The sequence below is a fragment of the Dromiciops gliroides genome, chromosome 6, assembly GCF_019393635.1.
Source record: "Dromiciops gliroides isolate mDroGli1 chromosome 6, mDroGli1.pri, whole genome shotgun sequence".
Classification (NCBI taxonomy): Eukaryota; Metazoa; Chordata; class Mammalia; order Microbiotheria; family Microbiotheriidae; genus Dromiciops; species Dromiciops gliroides.
This window is the reverse complement of record NC_057866.1, coordinates 249,143,926-249,165,052: the sequence shown is the minus strand read 5'-3', so window position 1 is coordinate 249,165,052 and position 21,127 is coordinate 249,143,926. Positions and strand designations below refer to the sequence as shown.

At 38.1% G+C, this 21,127-nt stretch overlaps 1 protein-coding gene across 1 annotated transcript in view; it reads left to right on the top strand.

Annotated features, from left to right (window-relative positions):
* Nucleotides 1-21,127, top strand: part of LOC122732267 (dentin sialophosphoprotein) — a 29,200-nt gene continuing 8,073 nt past the window's right edge. The window contains exons 1-3 of the mRNA XM_043972350.1: nucleotides 1-54; nucleotides 3,070-3,176; nucleotides 17,413-17,485. Of these exons, the coding sequence (XP_043828285.1) occupies nucleotides 1-54; nucleotides 3,070-3,176; nucleotides 17,413-17,485 (234 nt within the window). The remainder of the gene's footprint in view (nucleotides 55-3,069; nucleotides 3,177-17,412; nucleotides 17,486-21,127) is intronic.

The following is a 21,127-nucleotide window of genomic DNA, read 5'->3' as shown; positions in this document are numbered from 1 at the left end:
ATGGCTAGAACTCTGAGTGCATGGAGAGGAGCAGTGCTAGATGTGACTCGAAAGGTAAGTTGTAGGGTCCTTCAATGCCATTTCCCAAATACAGTATCATATCTTTCAAAGAAAAAAAATCATTTGGCTTTGATAACTGATTTCAGTTTATATTAAAACACAGACTGAGAAAAATGATTTGTGATACTCTGGGGAATTAGACTTAGAAGCAAAATCCTTTCTGAGACAATAAAGTCGCTCCTATCGATCAATCAACAAATAATTTTTAAAGCCCCTATTATGCGCCAGGTCCTGTGCTAGGACCTGAGAACACACAGTCAAAAACTAAACATTTCCTTCCCTCGAGGACTTCACATGCTAATGGGAAGAACAATGTGGAACCCTAGAAGTAAATGCAAAATGAACACCTGACAAATACAAAGTATTTGGGAGAGAGAAGGGGGTGGATATCCTTGACTCCATCATTGCCTTTAGGCACACATTAGGTCTGACTTACAGGTGATTTCCTTTCCTCTAAATTCTCTATCACAAACTCTGGTAGAACATTCTCCCTCCCTCCCACTCTATCCCACTTCCAGTGAGACTCAGAATAGAATTTCTTCTTGTTAAGGCTCCTCTACTTTTAGAAGGATGAAATTATCATTAAGACAAGTCAAGAAATTATCAGATATTCTGCTTTTGGCATAGAAAGAATTCACTAAATGCTTCTATGTTAGGTTTGTGATCCTATTTCTCAAATTCCTCATCTCTTTTCTCCTTATGCCCAGGTGGTCTGTAGTAATATTTTAGTAACAAAAGCACTTCTATTTCTCCCTCCATTGAGCTTTATTTAAAAACTTTATATCTTGTCTCTCTCTTCTTGTCCCTGAATTTCTCCACAGGTAGATACCTTCTTTTTTAAAAAAATAGATTTTATTGATATATTTTGTTTTTATATCACTAACATTTCCCTTTATGTTTTTCCCTCTTCGTTTCCCAAAGAGCCAATCCTTATAATAAATAATTTTTCTCATAAAGAAGGGGGGGAACCAGTGAAATCAACCAATATATTTAAAAAATCTGTTGTAAGCAATATTCCACCCTCATGGACACTCTACAAAGGAATAGAAGTGGGGTTGGGAAGGGAGGTATCCTATCTGTACCTAGCAGTCAAACTTGGTCTTTTTTGTGTGCTTGTTCTTTCCCTATACATTGTTGTAATCATCGTTTTCTTGGCTCTGCTTGCTTCACTTTATAATAGTTCACAGGAGTCTTTCTGTGCTTCTCTATATTACTATGTTCATCACTGCCTACAACCACAGCAATATTCCATTACATTTATATAGAATTTGTTTAGTCATTCTTAACTATTTCCCAATTGATGGGCACCTCTTTTTAAAAAAATAGACTTTTATTGATATATTTTGTTTTTATATTACAAATATTTCCCTCTGTCTTTTCCCCTTCATTTCCCAAAGAGCCAACCCTTATAATAACTTTTTTTTACAAAGATGAGAGGGAAAAACCATGATCTTAGAAAAACATAGAAAGACTTGCATGAAACACTGAAGAGTGAAATGAGCAGAATATTGTATACAGTAACAGCAATAGACCAAGCTTTGAGCAAATAAGTCATTTTGACTATTGTAAATATCCAAATTAACCTTAAAGGACATATGAAGAAGGAAGCTATCTACATCCTTAATTAATTTTTATCTTTCATCTCCTATCCAATGGGTAATAGTGAGGAAAACAGAAGTCATTCCTCTATGGCCTTGGATTTCTTGACCAAGTCTCCTTCTGGTAAGAAATGCCATAGTCCTTATCTTTAAGCAGTTTACATTCTCCTGGGATACAGTTTCTTACTACTTCCATTTTTAAAGGCTCACAACAACCCTATAAAATAGGTGCTTCATTTATACCTCCATTTTACAGATGAGAAAACTTGAGGCTGAGGGAGGTTATGTGATTTGTCCAAGGTCACCCAACTTGGTCGGAGATAGTATTCAAATCCATCTCCAGGTCCTGTCTGATGTACGACATACTACTTTTTATGTTGTTTCCCCTGTAGTTTATAATTCTTTGAGAGCAGGGAGGAGTTTTTTTTTCTTTTTATCTCTAGTATCTAGCACATAATAATAAAAAATTCTTGTTGATTTATTGATAGGCAAGTCACTATTGCTAAGCTACTCTAAATAATCTAACATATGTAGCTCAAAATTAAAGAAACCTTTATTTGTTGACATGAGTATTTTCTCTTCATCTCCGATAGTAGGAATTTCTGTTCAAATGTAAGCCAGGCATTCATTTTCCATGCTCCTTTTCTCAGAACCTTGCTTAGCCTTTTCTCTGGTTTGTTGCTCCATGCTGAAGCCTACATCCCAGCATGACCTCAGGTGATTACAAAGTGTGCCTTGTGGTTACCTTTCAGGAAATGGTTCAAGTCCCACTTTCCCTAGCTTCTTCTGATATGCATGACTCAGGAGACAACTAGAAACAAACTGCTAAATAAAGACATCTGGCTACAGCCTCTGTTTCTTTGAGACCAAGAGATTCTCTTTTTACTGCCAGTTTTATAAAAATCCACCCATTGATTTACAAACACAGTTGATGCTCAATAAAGGGGGCATGAATGAGAAGTGCAAATATTGCAACCAATGTGGTTTATGTCTTTTTAGTATTTTCCCAATCTGAACTTTTGGTTGCTGTCTCATCGACTTTTTACTAATATGACCTTAGACAAGTCACTTAACCCGTGTGGGCCTCATTTTCCTTGCCCCCAGAATCCTGATGTACCTTTTGGTAGCTAAATCCTATGTGATCATGTGTTTGTATAATTCAGCTGGAGACAGGTCTGAATATTTTTTTCTATTGACATCTACAAAACCACTTTTATGGCTAAACATTTGAAAAAACTCTCCAAAGAGCTTCTTTGCTTCACAGTATACCAAGAGAAAAAAAGGAAACTAATGGTAGTTTTGTTAATATGTAACTAAACACAGAGAAGGAAAACTACTACCTCTTTTCCCAGATGAAAAATTTGAAATTTTTGGATTAAGTTTAACTCCTTTTCTGACTTGTTCTACATAGAAACAAAATGCGAATGTTGAGGAGGAAGAATGGAAGGCCGCTATTGAGAATGAGACTAGGGAACGCTGGAGAGAGAGAAAGGAATTCTTCAGTGTCTCCACCGTCTGGTGCCGGTGAAAGGAAAATTATTTATTTGGGCTTTTACCCTCATGAAATGAGGCAAATTGAAGGAGTTTATCATAAGAACATCAAGGTGACAAGACAATGACGGGCTGATCTCTGGAGATCAGAGATGGTGTCAAGGTGGGACCAGCTTTTATTGGCAACTTTTCTTTAATGAGATAAAGACAATTCACATAGGTCCATGTCAGCAAAAGAGGTAGGACACTTGAATCTTAGTTCCTCCTCAAGGTAGCAAGTATGTGACAATTTCTAGGTACAGACAGGTAGGGAGGTGACGACTATGTGACATATATCAGGGGACCAGGTAATGCCTCTTCCCAGCACCAACGGACAAGCAGGCCTGGGAATAATGGGTCACAGAGTCAACATAAAAACTTTATTTTATTTTATTTTTTTGTGGGACAATGAGGGTCAAGTGACTTGCCCTGGGTCACACAGCTAGTAAGTCTCAAGTGTCTGAGGCTGGATTTGAACTCAGGTCCTCCTGAATCCAGGGCTGGCACTTTATCCACTATGCCACCTAGCTGCCTAAGTCAATATAACTTTTATTCATTCCCCCATTTCGTGCTAACAATATAAATGGAAATGACTGAACAACAAAACAAAATGTATATGGTTCAGAATCACATTTAGTCCTATATTGTACCTTTATGCCCAACTGCATTAACATAATCTCTGTTGCTGCAGTCAAATCAATTTGAGTAAGCATTAATGGCTGTAGACTAGGGGACTTAAACTCAAAACAGGAAACACGTATCCTATGGATCACAAATCACAACCCCATGTTTCCATCAATGTCATAAAGTTGACTAAACTTAGATACACATGTATCTCCCAAGGAGACGAACCTTATTAAATAGGACCTACATGTAAACTAAGGCACGTTACAGGTCAAGCCACTTAGAGGACACCCCATGGTTGAATTTTACAGGGGAGATATACATATGAGCAAGGTCACTAGGAAAACTCAGTAAACATAAATACCAGGAAACAAAAGACCAAAGTAATACAATAATGATCATCAATATCAAATAACAGCCATGCTCCTTGTAACCTGGTAGCCCACTCCCAATGCTCAGTTAATCACATTTCCTCTTGAGTCTGGATGTCCCATGCAGTTGTCTGGTCCCTGCAAACATCTTCTGGAGGGGTCTCTTTCCAGCAGAAAGAGACTGGCTCCATCCAAATTACCAACAGAATCCTAGGTGATTCCACTAAAATCTGTCATTAACAGAATTCAATACAGTTTAATATGCTCTCCTAATTTGCTTCTTCCAAAAGCTAGGTCATATGGTGAAAATGAACTCAAACCTTGTGATTCTAATCCTATTGACAACAGAGCTTATAAGAAGAACACCAATTTAGCGACCCACAGTTCAGAGAACGTCAGATATCACATACCACTTGCCATTTCTATCTCTCTTCTTTATAATTATCAGTGCAATTTTACATGTACAATCCTGAATCCAGTTTTTGGAACTTATTATCATAGCATGCACAAGGCCATATATGTTCAAGTGTGTATATATGTATATGTTACATACATATACACATACATACATAGTCATTTATGGTTGACATATATCTGATCTTGTTGCTTTCTCAAAATTTTCCACACTTGCTAATTTCCCCCTTAGGAACAGGAGAAACTTTAAGGATCTATTCCCCAACATGAATGCTATCAGTACTCACAGTAAGTAGATGCTTTTCTTCCCTAGCTTCAACATTACACAAATGAGTTTGCTTTAAGATGTTTAATAACAAACAACAAAAGATTTGGGATGGCACATGTAAATATGATAATCCCAAATTGTATACGGACAACAGTTCATATGAAATGAGTTGTCTATAGTCAAACATATTCAGTCATTAACCATGTTCAAATGGCTATAAACATAGACCACTGCTCTCAATGGCATCATCTTTAAGGTGACTCTTGAGTAGTTGGCATGCATTAAGGTAACACAAGATAGTTCATATAAGTCACTCTCCAATAAGATGACTGATTGCACTGAACTTCTATTCCTTAAAACAAAAACAGAAGAGGTTCCTGACTCTGACCTCACACATGAACGGATTTGTATCTTTGTTTCACAAGCTTCTTTACTTTGTCTTTGTCTAATTGTTCCCATTTTCAGAAAGAATGAGATACTTCATAAAACTTAATCTTATACATATGACCAGTATAAGTATTAACTCTAGCTTAGTCCATTGAACAAGTTTAGATTGAAAACAATAAAATCTTTCTTACCTGAGTAATTTTTTTTTTTTTTGCAGGGCAATGAGGGTTAAGTGACTTGCTCCAGGTCACACAGCTAGTAAGCATCAAATGTCTGCGTCTGGATTTGAAGTCAGGTCTTCCTGAATCTAGGGCTGGTGCTTTATCCACTGCGCCACCTAGCTGCCCCCCCCCAAGTAATTCATATCTTACTATTAATCTAATAACTAATAGATTCAGTACTACAATGACAAACTTCCTCTGCTCACCTGCCCTGATAACAGAAGTTTCCTATGAGAGGAAGAAGCAGGAACATGGTTATAACAGCAAAACTGGTACTGCAGGCCCAAGCCTAAGGGCATAGAATGAGTAAACACATGTATAGCAGGATAAAGCATCCTTAGTTCTGTTTGAGTTCAGTTAAGAGTCCTAGTTAAGTTTCTGGCAAAGTTCTACTTCATTTACAGGGTGCCAAAGCCAGACTCAGGATTTAACCGGATTGGAAATATTCCTGTTCAAAAGGAAGTAAGACAACTTGAAGAAAATCAATTCTGTTTTAGTCATTTTCATCTCTATGCCTGTTTCCCTGATAACAGTTTGTTAAAGAGAGACAGAAACAGAGAAAGAAAAGGAAGGAAGAAAGGAAGAAAAGAGAGGGAGAAGGAAGGAGGGATGGAGGGAGAAAGGGAAGAAGAATACAAAAGGAATAAAGGAAACAGGGAGGGGAGAAAGAAAAGAGAGAAAGAGGGAGGGGGATGGAAGGAAAGCAAGAAGGAAGGATGGAAAGTAGGAAAAAAGAAAGTCATGAGAGGAATGCAACAACTTTTAAAAAAAACTTGTAAATATTTTTCCTTGCTAAAAAACTAATACCTTTTGTCTTTTTTTTTCAGCCTAGTTATTTCTGGATATAAGTTTCTCTTTTACCTTGGTGAGCAGAGTGGCCCTTTTGTGATGATAACAATTCTTAAGACCCTAGCCCAAGCAAGTTAGGCTAGGTTTTTTTTTTTTTAATGAAATTATTTTATTTATTTATTTTTTTGGTGGGGCAATGGGGGTTAAGTGACTTGCCCAGGGTCACACAGCTAGTAAGAAGTGTCAAGTGTCTGAGGCTGGATTTGAACTCAGGTACTCCTGAATGTAGGGCTGGTGCTCTATCCACTGCACCACCTAGCTGCCCCCTTTAATGAAATTCTTTTAAGTGTTAATACTAGCCTCAAGGATTGGAACTTTTCCCAGGTTTCTCTGAAACCATCTCCATCGTTTCTTATAGCACAATAGTATTTCATCGCATTTATGTACCACAACTTGTTCAATCATTCCCTAACTTATGGGTACCCCCTCCTCACAATTCCATTCTTTGATACCATAAAAAACCTCTAAATACATTTGCCTATCCTTAAAGTTTGTTTTGCTTAGTATTAATCTGTCCTTTATTTTTTGGCTGTTCAGACTCTTGTAATTGTGTCTGACTCTTTGTGACCTAATGGACGAAAGCACACCAAGCCCTTCTATCCTCTACTATTTCTTTCTAAAAAGTTTTAATTTGGGGGGCAGCTAGGTGGCACAGTGTACAAAGCACTGGCCCTGGATTCAGAAGGACCTGAGTTCAAATCCAGCCTCAGACACTTGACACTTACTAGCTGTGTGACCTTGGGCAAGTCACTTAACCCTCATTGCCCTGCAAAAACCAACAAAAATTAATTTTAATTTATTTTTTATCCTCTACTATTTTGAAAAGTCTGTCCAAGTTAATGTTCATTGTTCCCATGACACTATTAATATTATCCTCTGCCATTCTCTTTTCCTTTTGCCTTAAATCTTTTCCAATAAGTCTTATCTTCCCATTATATGGTCAATGTATCCAAGCGTCCAATTCAATATTTGACCTTCCAGTGAAAAGTTTGGATTAATTTATTTAAGTATTGTTTGATTTGATCATTCAAGGGGTTCTCAAAAGTCTTCTCCTACACCATAATTCAAAAGTAATGATTCTGCAGCACTTAGCTTTCCAAATAGTCCAACTATCACAGCCATACATTACTACTGGAAAAACCATGGCTTTGGTTATACAGATCTTTGTCCTAAATGTGATATCTCTGCTTTGTAGCATGCTGTCCAGATTTGCTACACCTTTCCTTCCAAGGAACAAGTGTCTTTTAATTTTATTAAAAGTAAGTTGGGGGCACTTAGGTGGCGCAGTGCATAAAGCACAGGCCCTGGATTCAGAAGGACTTGAGTTCAAATCTGGCCTCGGACACTTGACACTTACTAGCAGTGTGACCCTGGGCAAGTCACTTAACCCTCATTGCCCCATCAAAAAAAGTAAGATGGAGCAGCTAGGTGGCACAGTGGATAGAGCACTGGCCCTGGAGTCAGGAGGACCTGAGTTCAAATCCAGTCTCAGACACTTGACACTTAATAGCTGTGTGACCCTAGGCAAGTCACTTAACCCCAATTGCCACACACACACACACACACACACACACACAAAATAAGTCAACTCTTCATGACCCTGTGGAATGGTCCATGGAGTTTTCTTGGCAAAGATCCTGGAGTAGTTTGCTATTACCTTCTTTAAAGGCAAACAGAGGTTAAGTGACTTGCCCAGAGTCACACAGCTAGGAAGTGTCTGAGGCTGGATTTGAACTCAGGTCTTCCTGACTCCAGGTTCAGGGCTCTATCCACTAAGACATCTAGCTTTCCCTGCATACCACATTAGTAAGAGCTTAATAAACACTTATTGACTTAGTGTCAGTGAATGACTAAGTTATTAATTTTATTTTCAAGTTTCTCCTCCACAGTTCTTATTTATTTTCTAATTCTTTCTTCTAGCACTATCATTTAATATGTAGTAGCATTTAAACTCTTAAAAAACTATTCTTGGATTGTAACTTTTGTTATGACTAAGCTATGATTTTCTTTGAGACTTTGCTTGTATGTATTTTGGAGTTATTCTCTTCTTCTGGGCTTGTGTTTTGGGAATCCCTGGAGTTATAATAGAAAGTGTTTTTGTTTATTCATTCTTACAGCCTAACAGGAAGATTGTGACTTTGTGTTAGGGCAAGACAGAACATTTGGTTGAACTTTAAGTGATCTTGTATGGTCCTGGCCTGTCTTACCTGGTTTCCTGCTCCAGTGGTCAGGGTGATATTGCCACACACATAATTTCTGCTCCTTGTTCTGTTTCCAAAATCCCTTCTCCTGGTTTAGTGTCAGTGCTGCAGTATTCTCCTTTTTCCAGGATCTGGTTCCATAATCTCTTGCCACCTTTGCTCCCTTGTGCAAAAGAATAAAGTAGGGAAGGTAGTGGCACAAAAGCATGGTGTAGAAAGAATCATAAAGTAATGTGAACACTCAGGCTAATGGTGAATTGATATTGGGATAAGTAAAGAAACAATAAGGAGCACGTAGCTGCCTTTGAGGGATTCAGGTGAATCACATCCTTGGTTATTTACTGCAAAAACTGCCACATGAGAATCCTGAACTGCTGGTAAGACAGGTAGGCATATGTATATGCTGTTAGTGGAACTATGAATTGGTCCAACCATTTTGGAAAACAACTAGGAAAGGCCGGTCACTAAATGTTCTTTGACCTAAGACATGCTGACCCTATACTCTAAGGAAGTGAAGCTCAGAATATATAGTTATATATTCATATCAACACTTTTTGGTGGTAGCAAGAACTATAAAACAAAATGGGCTTCCATCAATTGGGGAATGACTAAACAAATTCTGTTATCTAAATGAAATGGAATATTATTGTTCTGTAAGAAATTGATAAGTATGAAGAATTCAAAGAAACACAGGATGATTTGTATGAGCTGATACAAAGGAAATTAAGAAGAATCAGTAAAATAATGTATACAGTGAATCCGCCAATGAGAATGAGAAACAAAATGAAGGTGAATGCAATTCAAGTATTATGACTTTTCTTGGTCTTGGAGAAGAGATAAGTAAGTATACCCTCTTACCTCCATTGGAGAGTCTAGCCAGGCAATAAGCATTCAATAAGCACTGACTTTGTGCTATGCACTGTGTTCAGTTGTATAGTTGGGAGATTCTATGAAAGGTTTGGGGCAGTGAGATGGCACCATAGTACGTACACAGAGCGCCGGACCTGGAGTCAGGAAGACTTATCTTCCTGAGTTCAAATCTGACCCTCAGATACTTCCTAGCTGTGTGACCCGGGGCAAGTCACTTCAGCCTGTTTGCCTCAGTTTCCTCATCTGTAAAACGAGCTGGAGAAGGAAACGACAAACCATCCCAGTACCTTTGTCAAGAAAACCCCAAAGGGGATATGACTGAAAAATGACTCAAAAACAATAGAAAGTTCAATATTCCATCAGCCACGTTCAATGTGTTTTAGTTAACTGATTTTGGAGTGTTTTTATTTGTTTGTTTTTTATCTTATTTTGTTTTTGCTTAATGAGAGTGTTGTAGGCCAGGTATAGGATTCGGCAGGTCAGTTTGGATTCAGACTGGAATAAAGGGAAGCGTTCATAGTCTATCTAACATTGAAAAAAACAACAACATTGTATGTAGCCATAATAGGGAAGAGTCTTTAGAGCCAGGGATGTTCCCCGAGGATATACATGATCCATTCTTGTGCCACTGTCTGCAGGCAGAAACCTGAGGGAAGAGTTTCAACTCCCGAAGCTAGCTTTAATCTTTTAAAGAATTTCCTTAAAGAGAAACTAGCCTAACTTGCTTGGGGCAGGGTCTTAGAATATTGTTGTCATCACCAAAAGGCTACTCTGCTTGCTAAGGGAAAAGAGAAAGTTATATCCAGAAATTACTAGGATAAGAAAAAAAGGTATTAAACATTTTTTTAAGCAAGGAAAAGCTTTTACTATTTTTTTAAAAAGTTGTTTTGTTCCTCTCATGATCATTTGTTCGTTCCTTTGTTTATTCATTCATTCCTTCTTTCCTTTCTTCCCTCTTTATTTCCTTCCTTGTTTTTTATTTTTCTTCCCTTTCTCCCTCCTCTTTCTTTCCTTTCCTTTCCTTTCCTTTCCTTTCCTTTCCTTTCCTTTCCTTTCCTTTCCTTTCCTTTCCTTTCCTTTCCTTTCCTTTCCTTTCCTTTCCTTTCCTTTCCTTTCCTTTCCTTTCCTTTCCTTTCCTTTCCTTTCCTTTCCTTTCCTTTCCTTTCCTTTTTCTGTCTCTGTCTCTCTTTATTAAGCTAGTATTAGAGACACAAAGAGGTGAAAAATGGCTAAAATAGACTTCATTTTCTTCCTTAAACCTGGCCTCTTAGCTCTTTTTTTTTTTTGTGGTGGTAAAGAGTTGGAAACCGATAGGAAGTCTATTTCCTTCTTTCCTCCCTCTCTCTCTCCCTCCCTCCCTCGTTCCTTTCTTCCTTTCTTCACTGAACTGTAATAATTTTCTTGGTATACGGAATTCCCAGTAAGAAAATTTCCTCTACCAATGCAGATCAGTAGCAGTTCCACAAGCATTTCATCAGTTTTGTTGCTTTTTCTTCGGAAATTGTCCTTGCTTATATACATTCTCTCTCTAGGGTCAAGGATGGGGACTGGGTTTATCATTTTATTTTTATAGGAAACTCCCTATTTATATAGGTCTCCCCCTAGAGACCTTCTTTTCAACTTAGAGAGATCATGTGATTTGCCAAGGGTAACACAGTCTGTGTCAAAGGTGGGATTTGAATCCAGGTCATGCGGTCTTTGAGGTTGGTTTTCCATCCTCTATACCATGCTGACCAAAAACCGAATACAGAAAATAGATAAGAGCCTGATGACTTCAACATTTAGAGGAAAGGTAACTTCCTGCATCTTTCAGGAAAGTTTCCTCTAAGAATGGACACTAACAATAGTCTGATATACCAGTGCCCTAGAGAACAGAATGAAGAAGGAATTGTAATAAAGAGAGCAACCTTCTGAAATCAGCCTAATATTTCCATGGATTTTATTCAAGTGTTTTTTCAAATCTATCTTAAATTCACAGGGGTTGCCAATATCATCACCATCAGACATATGTGTGTTACAAATTCATTCCAAGAGAAGCCTCTATTAGTGACTGCCCAAATTAAAGTATATTAAGTTCCTAATGAAAATGTCTTCTTGAGGACCATTTCCATGAATGAGATTTGCAAAGGTCTGTGTATAAATACCATCTATTAAGAATATATAGAACCTTTCATTACTAGTACGTGAAAAAAAAAAACAGGGTTCAAGATTATTGCTAAGCTTTTCCAAAATTAAACTTTCTTGTGTGTGGAAAAAAGAGCCTGGTCTATATTGCCTGCCTGGTTGTAATGTCACAGGGTTGCTTTTATAGCATTTCTTTTGTTGATTCCCTTTATATTCTTTATGATTTGTTCTAGACAAATTTTGTTATTATTTTTTTCTTGCACTATAAAACAGTTCTTTGGTAGTTTGGTATGGCACCAAATAATTAAATTAATTTACGTAGAATTGTCAGTTTTATTATTTTGGCAATGTATTAGCATTTAGTGAGCAATTAATGTTTCTCCAACTGTTTAGATGTCTTTATTTGTGTGAAAAGTGTACGGTAACTGTGTTCATATAGTTCCTGCGTGTGTCTTGATAGGTAGATTCCCGTGTATTTCATATTGTTTGCCATTCCATGCCATCTTCTCCAAATTTTCCCCACTCTCACTTATTTTCAATCTTTTCCTGCCAACTGTTTGCTTCTCTACTGCTTATAAACGTGCCTCTGTCTTTCCCATCCTCAAAAAAACCTTTACTTGATCCATTCTTCCCCACTAGTTATCATCCCAAAGCTCTCCACTCTTTTGTGGCTGACTGTCTACAATTGGTACATATACTTCCTTTCCTCTTTCTTCTTAATTCTCTATAGTCTAGTTTCCAAACTCATCATTCTAATGAATCTGCTCTCTCCAATGTTACTAATAATCTCTTAATTTCCAAATCTAAAAACCTTTTCTTAATTCCCATTTTTCTTGACCTTTTTGTAGCTTTTGACAATTATTTTATCTTCTCCTTTATAGTCTCTTCTTTCTAGGTTTTCAAGACACTTCTTTCTCCCAGTTTTCCTCCAACTTGTGTGATTTCTTTTTTTGTTTGTGTGGGGGGCAATGGGGGTTAAGTGACTTGCCCAGGGTCACACAGCTAGCAAGTGTCAAGTGTCTGAGGCTGGATTTGAACTCAGGTCCTCCTGAATCCAGGGCTGGTGCTTTATCCACTGCTCCACCTAGCTGCTCCCTTGTCTGATTTCTGTAACAGTTTTGTTTGCTGGATCTTCATCCATGCCATGTACACTAACCATGTGTGTCCACAGAGTCTTTCCTGGGGCTCTCTTCTCTTCCGTCTCTACAAAGTTTCATGTCGTGATCTTATTAGCTCCCATGGATTCAATTATTATTTTTATACTCTTTATTCAACTCTAAACTCTTTGCTGACCCCCTGCCCCAGTTTTGTATCTCAAACCACTTATTAGAGATCTTAAACTTGATGTTCTGTAGACATCTTAAACTCAACATGTCTGAAATTGAACACGAGCTATTATTATGTCAATTATCTTTCCCTCCAACTGTTACCCCCCAAACTTCCCTGTTACTTTCAAAAACACTACTATCCTCACAGTGTCCCAGGCTTGCAGTCTACATGTCATTCTCAACTCCTCACCATCTCTCACTTCACACACTAACCCACCCCACACACCATATCCAGTCTATTGCCAAGGCCTGTCCATTTTCCCTTCATAAAATCTCCTACATGTTATTGTTTGTCTTTCGTTTTCAGAGAGAACCAATGACATCAGAGGGTGGTATCTTGACTTGCACATAAATTGGATTTAAGTAAGGTAGATTTGCACAAAATCATCTGCCTCACTCTGTCTTTCAGAGTCACTGAAGTCCAGTGGCAAGACAAAAGTCAGGATGACTGGTGATACAGATGACCTTGGTGTCTTTGATCTCTGATCAACCTCTAAGGGCTCCACACCATCTGTTTCAGCTGCTTTCATGATCTTTGGAATAAATTGTTCCCGTCTGCTCATTCAGCCCAGGGAAGTCTTCACATGCTTGGGGTAGACATCCCCTTAACTCACTAATGGGTTTGAGGTCTATCAGTTACCCTCACCCTGGTTTAACCTGTCTACCAAAAGGGTTTTACAGGGTGTAGCTGCTTCACAGATGAGTTGGGTAACAACTCTCCTTTAACATAGCTGCCATCTTGGTGCAGGGTCTTACTGTGTCACACTGGAACTGCTCCAATAGTCTGCTGGTTGGCATCCTTGCCATGAATCTCTCCCTACTCCAGTCAAAGTGGTCTTCCAAAAGTGACCCTGTCACACCTCCTACTCAGTAAAATTCCCTATCACCTCCCAGATCAAATATAAAATCCTCCAAAGGGCTTCAAAGGCCTGCCTTCAAACCTGTCTTCCTGTTCTCCAGTCTACTTATAGTCTCTACCTCCTATGGACTTGGTGATCCAGTGACACTGGCCTTCTGGCTGTGGCAAACAATACACTCCATCTCCAGACCCTTGGATGTCTCCCATACTTGGAATTCTTTTGCTCATCATCCCCACCCTTTGGCTTCAAGTCCCAGTTTAAATTCTGCCTTCTACAGAAGCTTTCCCAGTTTCCCCTCCATTCTAGTACCTCCTGTCTTTTCATTACTTCCAACTTATCCTGTATATAACTTGTTTATAAATAGCAGTTTGCATGTTGTCTCTCCTATTGGCCTGGGAGCTTCTTGAGAGCAAGGACTGTGTTTTACATTTTTTTGTATCCCCAGCATTTATCACAGAGTGTGGCACATAGTAGGTGCTTACTTAGTTTATTGACTGATGAGACCAAAATGGATGAATATAAAGGAGTAGGGGGTTAAGTGCCATAAGTCTACAAGTTCAATTCCAAATAATATCCATAGGATTAGAGAAGTCTTTATAACTGATTAAGGGCCATTTGGCAGCCGGTTTTCCTGCACAAAAGTGATTTAGATTTCCATGTCCATATCCTAGAACTTTTCTTAATTTTTGAATCTGTAGTAGGTAGGTGGACAATTATCTGTCAAGGTCTTACTATGTACCAAGCACTGTGCTGGGGGTACAGATACAAGCAAAAAAGAAAGGCAATTCTTGTCTTTAAAAAAAAACCCACAGGGGCAGCTAGGTGGCGCAGTGGATAAAGCACTGGCCTTGGGGAGGACCTGAGTACAAATCCAGTCTTAGACACTTGACACTTACTAGCTGTGTGACCCTGGGCAAGTCACTTAACCCTCATGGCCCTGCAAAACAAACAAACCCCCCACATTCTCAAACCCCCCATATTCTTATAACAAAGACAACACATAAAAGTGTGTGTGGGTCCAGAATACAGAGTACCTGTGGGATGCTGGGGAATGATAGCAAAATTCTTAAAGTCACAGTCACAGCCAGGAAGGGCATGAAACATAGCCAGCCTGAGCCCACCCTGAAAATAGAGGTCCCCAAAAGAACTCACCTGTGGGAGGAGGGAGGCAGCACGGCAGAAGGACAATGCAGGGTGAGAAGGTCCCAGATACTAAGGGAAGTTCCGAGGTAATTGAGCAGCATGGTGGCAAAGTCCAGGGAGTCAGCCTGGAGGATAATGAAAGATGGCTGACCTCAAAAATGCTTAGGCCCTTTAAAAAAATCCTTGCTCTGTGCAGTGAATGACTATTTCTAAGTAATTATGATGGTCACAATATCAACAGGACTTGTGACTTAGCCATTCACACGTGTAGTCCCGTGTTTGTAAGTTGTTTAAGTAAAAGCTTGTGTAAGTTTTCGTGTAATCATGAAATAATGTCCCATGAACGGTATGTATGATGATCTCTTTATAGGTCAGTCCCCCATTTGGACAGAGAAATTACTTTTTGGTGGATAAAAGAGTCCTTTGTCCTATTTTGCTTCCTTGTTGGTATATTTGACGATCACTGCAATTTTTTTATATTTTGAAGTTATTTCTGAAACTTATTCATATATATATATATATATATATATATATATATATATATATATATATATATATATTTTTTTAGGACTATCAGCATTGACAGAAGTAAATCTTTTTGGGGAAAGGGGCTATTGTTTTTGCGTTTCACGCCTTATTGTTCCTTTAGAACCGAAAGGCTTCTCGACACTATTTATAGATTTTCAAAGGTCCCTCAGGCAGTTGGTGCCACTGATTGAATTATAGCACAGTAACTTAAATATCTACCTCAAGAATGATAGGGGTCTTAAATAGACAGTCATATTTACTTAGGAAACCTAGAGTTTTCTTAGATTGCCAACCTTGACAGGAAAAGAAATGTCGGGGTGACAGACCTTAAGTGGTGCTCTGGGTGCCGTGCCATGCTGATTCTCTATACTTAAGATGCTAAACCAGCCTGGCAGGAGCTATTTAATTAAGTAAAAGTCAGTCTAGTCACTTTGCAACCAAGGATTTCAGGGAGCAAACATATAGCAGTATGTGGGAAGTTAATATGAGCTTTATGGTCACAGCCACACCTCACAACCCCATATCAGGTGGGCTTCCTGATGGTGATTGGTGGACACAATTGTCAAACAGAGTTTAAATTTCAGTAGCTACACAACCGTCATACAAAAATACAGTACAACACCTCATTACCACTGTTCTTCAAAGAAAAAGATCAATTCTGGATTTTCAAAGTTCCTTTGAAGAATCTCAAGGTAAGACTAGAAACATTCCTGATATTGAACTATGTCATTTCAAAGCTAATTTGCATTTCAGTTAAGGGGAAAATGTGAAGTTCAGTCATCGTTTAAACTTTGGATTCTTCTTTTTCCCATCATAATTGATCAAATCAAGGGAACATAATGGGAAAAATCATGACAAACTCTGGAAGAATGAATGATAAATGAATCTAGATACCTTAAAATCACTGATGTGCTGGCTAAGCATAATTAGAAATGAGCCTGGAACAAATCAATAAATATGACAGTTTGTGACTATGTGGGGCTTCCAGAAATTTAAGAGAGAAACCTTTTGCTGTTCAATAGGTTGGTATTCTCATGCAGATGAGGCTAGGGTGGCAGGTAGGTGTTGGTATGGCAAACAGACTTCCTATCACATCTAGTATCTACTATGTGATTCAAATTTAAGAGTTGGATAAAGTTAAAAATGTATGTGATATGAAACAAGTGTTGAAAACCCTTTTAGTGTTAATAAGAAAAGGATAAGAAAAATGCTCCACTATATAATTTACTGATTTTTTCAGTATTAGATACAAGCAAACTCACAAAGGAGTCATGACTAAGATGTGATTGAATTTCATGATTTTGGAGGTGGGGCATTGAGGGAAATATAGAATTTCCTTTTCTTTCTTCTGTCCATGGTAGTATTTGTGGGACCTTGTTCTCTACACATCACATTGGAAATGTGCTACAAGGTAATGTAGTACAAAGAACACTGTGTCTTTTTCTCCCCCATTAGATTGTGAGCTCCTTGAGGGCAGGCAGAGACTTAAAAAAACTTCTTTTTGTATTCTCAGTGCTTAGCACAGTCTAGTACATAGGATGTGCTCAATACAGTTTATTGATAGACTTACTGACAGACTGGAACTGGATGTCAGAGAAACTGGGTTCAAATACCACCCCCGTCACTTAACTACATGTATGACCTCAAGAAAACCATGATTTCCTTTAGCCACAGTTTCCATATCTTTTAAATTAAAGGGTCAAATTAGATGGTCTTTTATCAACCAACAAACATTTAAATACATACTGTGTTTCATAATTACATTAGGGTCTAGGCTTTTCTAGAATGTGTTTTACACATTTCAGTAAGTTCCTCTGTTATTATACACAAATAAATGTGTATTTTGGTGCCAAGTTTGGTGGAGAATATGCCCCCATCTTCCTTTGACTTTCTGACCATGTTTCTTCCATATTTAAGACACAACTGGATTAGCCTAGAAATAATACACATTTTTAAATAAAGGAAAATACCAAATTATGATTAATGTTTATTCTGCTTTATAACTAAAATTGTATTATACTCTTTTTAAAAAATAGCCTATTATTGCCGCCAAAGAAAATGAAGACTATCGTAATTTTCTTCATCTTGGCAACAGCAGAGGCCATTCCGGTAAGCATTTTGGCCCTTCCCCAAGCCTACCTCCACCAGGAAGCTTCATTATAATGTCCTTTACCTTAGAATTATTGTTAAATATTTCATTAAGATATTCAATTCCTTTTGCAAGGGGGAAAAACCTAAACCTTTATAATTGTAAAGTGTTTAGCATGGTACATGGTATATAGTAAGTACTACATAAATGTTAGCTCTTGTTATTATTATTCAAGATATATCTTGAGCTACCTTTTAATATTTGGGAATTCAGACTCATGGAAACTTAGAACTTGGAAGCTATACCTGAAAAGAATGCCTCTATAAGTGGTTATCCACTTTGAAGATATCTATTGTATCATGTCTCTTTGCCAGTCTTGTGATTTGTTTCCTCATCTATTTTCTCTTTTTGTACAGGTGATCTATAAAATGCCCAAAAGGCAATATCACTTCTGTTTCTGCTTCCATTGGGCTGTACCCAAATGCCCAACTATACTCTGACTTCCTTGAGTTTCTCAATTTCCTGGCATGAGTATATTTTATTATCCTTTTCCTTTTGAATAATAGATACATTTTTATGCTCAGACATGAGTCCTCTCCTATCAAATCTCAAATTTACCTTCTTGTGTTAGGGCCTCTAGTTAATTTCACTTATTAGCCCTACTTGGGGTATCTGGGACATCTAGGCTACAGATTTTAGTAAGGGTTCTCTTCTTATAGTCTATCTTCTACAAACTTATGTGGATCTCTCTTATTATTCTTCCTATGTTATATCTATTCTCTGTGATGTATTTTTATGAGGATGATTTTATGTGATGAACATTTATGTCAGTAGTATGTACTTTAAGACATGGTATAGCAATTCTGTTCTCAGAAACCATCTTTTTTTTTTTTTTTTTTTGGCGTGGCAGTGGGGGTTAAGTGACTTGCCCAGGGTCACACAGCTAGTAAGTGTCAAGTGTCTGAGGCCGGATTTGAACTCAGGTCCTCCTGAATCCAGGGCCGGTGCTTTATCCACTGTGCCACCTAGCTGCCCCCAGAAACCATCTGCTTAATCTACTATTCACTGTCCAAATCTGCTTTTCTTTTCTGAATGTCTTATTTTTGATGGGCACAAGTGATGAAAATAACATCAGTACTCTCAAGAGCTACAATTTCTTTCTCAAAACTTAATAGTTGTTGGAAGTGATTTTTAAAAATCATGCTTTAAAAATTATAACATTCATTTTTTAAAAAAATTGAGTTCCCAATTCTTTCCCTCCCCCATCCATTAAGAAGACAAGCGATATGATATCAACTATACATGTGAAGTTGTTGAAAATGCTTTCTAGCTTTCTCTGGAAGTAGTATTTCTGTCTATGTGAATTAACATAAGTGAGTAATTATTCATTTTGACGAGGCTTGGACAGTTGTCTGTCACACTTTAGATACACACTCTGAGAAGAGACAAATTGTCCTTTATTGTTATCACGTGAACAAAAGAATGTCTTAGCATTTCTCATCTGGGAGTCATCACCACCATTATTTGTTTCTTTTTCCTCTGACTTTTACTGGATGACCTCTCACCTGGAATTCCCTATGAAATTACTTCATCATTTTTTGGAGTTCAAGAAAATATTTTTTTAGTGTTGAGTGTCCTCTTCTTTGGGAAGAGTCTCTTATTTCTTAGCTCAAAGTATTCCATAGACCTTCTTATTTCCTTTTTCCCACTTTGTTACATCATTCTACCCTCCAACCTCCTGACACAGGTCATAATTCTCCTTTCCTTCAACAGATCCAGTATGTGTGTGTGTGTGTGTGTGTGTGTGTGTGTGTGTATGTAGAAACATTTCATTATCAGTTTTTCTTGATGACTTGTTTTGCAAGCCTCTTCTCTTTTGGCAGGAAGCTGGTATGCTTCTTTTTTTTTTTTTTGGTGAGGCAATTCGGGTTAAGTGACTTGCCCAGGGTCACACAGCTAGTAAGTGTTAAGTGTCTGAGGCCGGATTTGAACTCAGGTCCTCCTGAATCCAGGGCCAGTGCTTTATCCACTGTGCCATCTAGCTGCCCCTGCCAGTATGCTTTTTGAGTCAATCGACACGTGATTGTGGCAAAAAGCATAAATAGTGCACATTCTAATGAGGAGATTGTGGTTTCTTTTAGTTGCTCCCCTAAACGTAAACTAGATGCTCTCTTTCCTGCCCTTTGCCTACATTTGTAACTTTCTGCCTTGTTAGAAGTTCTATCAAAATGACTGATTCCTATTCATTTGTTTGCTACCCAAGAATTATGTTCAACTCTTGTGCCTGTCATTTGCTTTATGCTCTATAATACCAATTTAAAATCCATTAAGACACATTTGTGGCAAGCACAGGGAATAGTAATAGTGACAACTCCATTTTCCCCATCATTTCTTATGGAAAAAAATTGCTCTAGATATTGAAGAGGAAGACCCCCTAAGAATCTTGGAGTAGTTGACTCATGGGATTATAGGAATATAGGTTTAGAGTTGGAAGGGAACATAGAGATCAAACAGATAAATTTCCTCATTTTACAGATGAGAAAACCCAAAGTAGGGTGGGGTGATTTGTTCAACGTTCCATAAGAACTGAGTGGCATTGACATTTGACCTATTTTCAGATATATGAATATTTGAACACAGTTCCTAGGACTAAGATGTCTGATTTGTATCTTACTCTGTCCCTGACTACACCCTTCTGAGTCAGTATGCTTTGTCTCTGTGGTATTCCATGAGGTTCTGTGTGTAACCAGAGTCTTCCTTCATGCCTTTATGATAACTTATTTACCACTCAACCCCTCTGTCCCATCAAGGACATTTGTGTGGCTTGTAGTGTTTTGGGGGAGGGACATTTTGTTCTTTATGGATGCGCTAAATTTACATAATAAGCCTAAGGCAGTGAAATGAGAGCCATCTTGTATGGTCTGGCAGTCCTTGCCAAAATATAGAGATATGTGTGGGTCCATGTTTAGATGCTTTATAAGCCATAAAGTTGCCTAATCTTTCTCTTACTGTGCTGGTATGCCCACCTGAGTGCTCAGGATCACTCTTAGATTTTGTCCATCCAAACAATGGAGTGAAAAATCCTAAATTAAATACTGATAGTAAGAGGCAGCAGGGAGCTGAATAAATAGAACATTGGGCTTGGTGTCAGGAAGACCCAAGTTCAAATATGACCTCATATACTTACTATTATTATTATTATTATTATTATTATTATTATTATTATTATATTTGTTTGTTTCTTTCTTTCTGGGCAATGAGGGTTAAGCGACTTGCCCAGGGTCACACAGCTAGTGTCAAGTGTCTGAGGTCAGATTTGAACTCAGGTACTCCTGAATCCAGGGCTAGTGATTTATCCACTGTGCCACCTAGCTGCCCTCCCCCCCCCCACATACTTACTAAGAGACCTTGGGCAAGACACTTAACCTCTGTTTGCCTCAATTTCCTCACCTGTAAAATGGGGATAATAATAACACCTAACTCACAGGGTTGTCATGAGGATCAAATGAGATAATATTTGTAAAGCACTTAGCACAATGCCTGGTATGTAGTAGATGTTATATAAATACTAGCTATTATTCTTACCTCTTACTAAAACTGGAGAGGATTCTAAAGAAGATGGAGAAGGTAGCAAAGGGAGCAGTAGCATTAGGAAACAGATA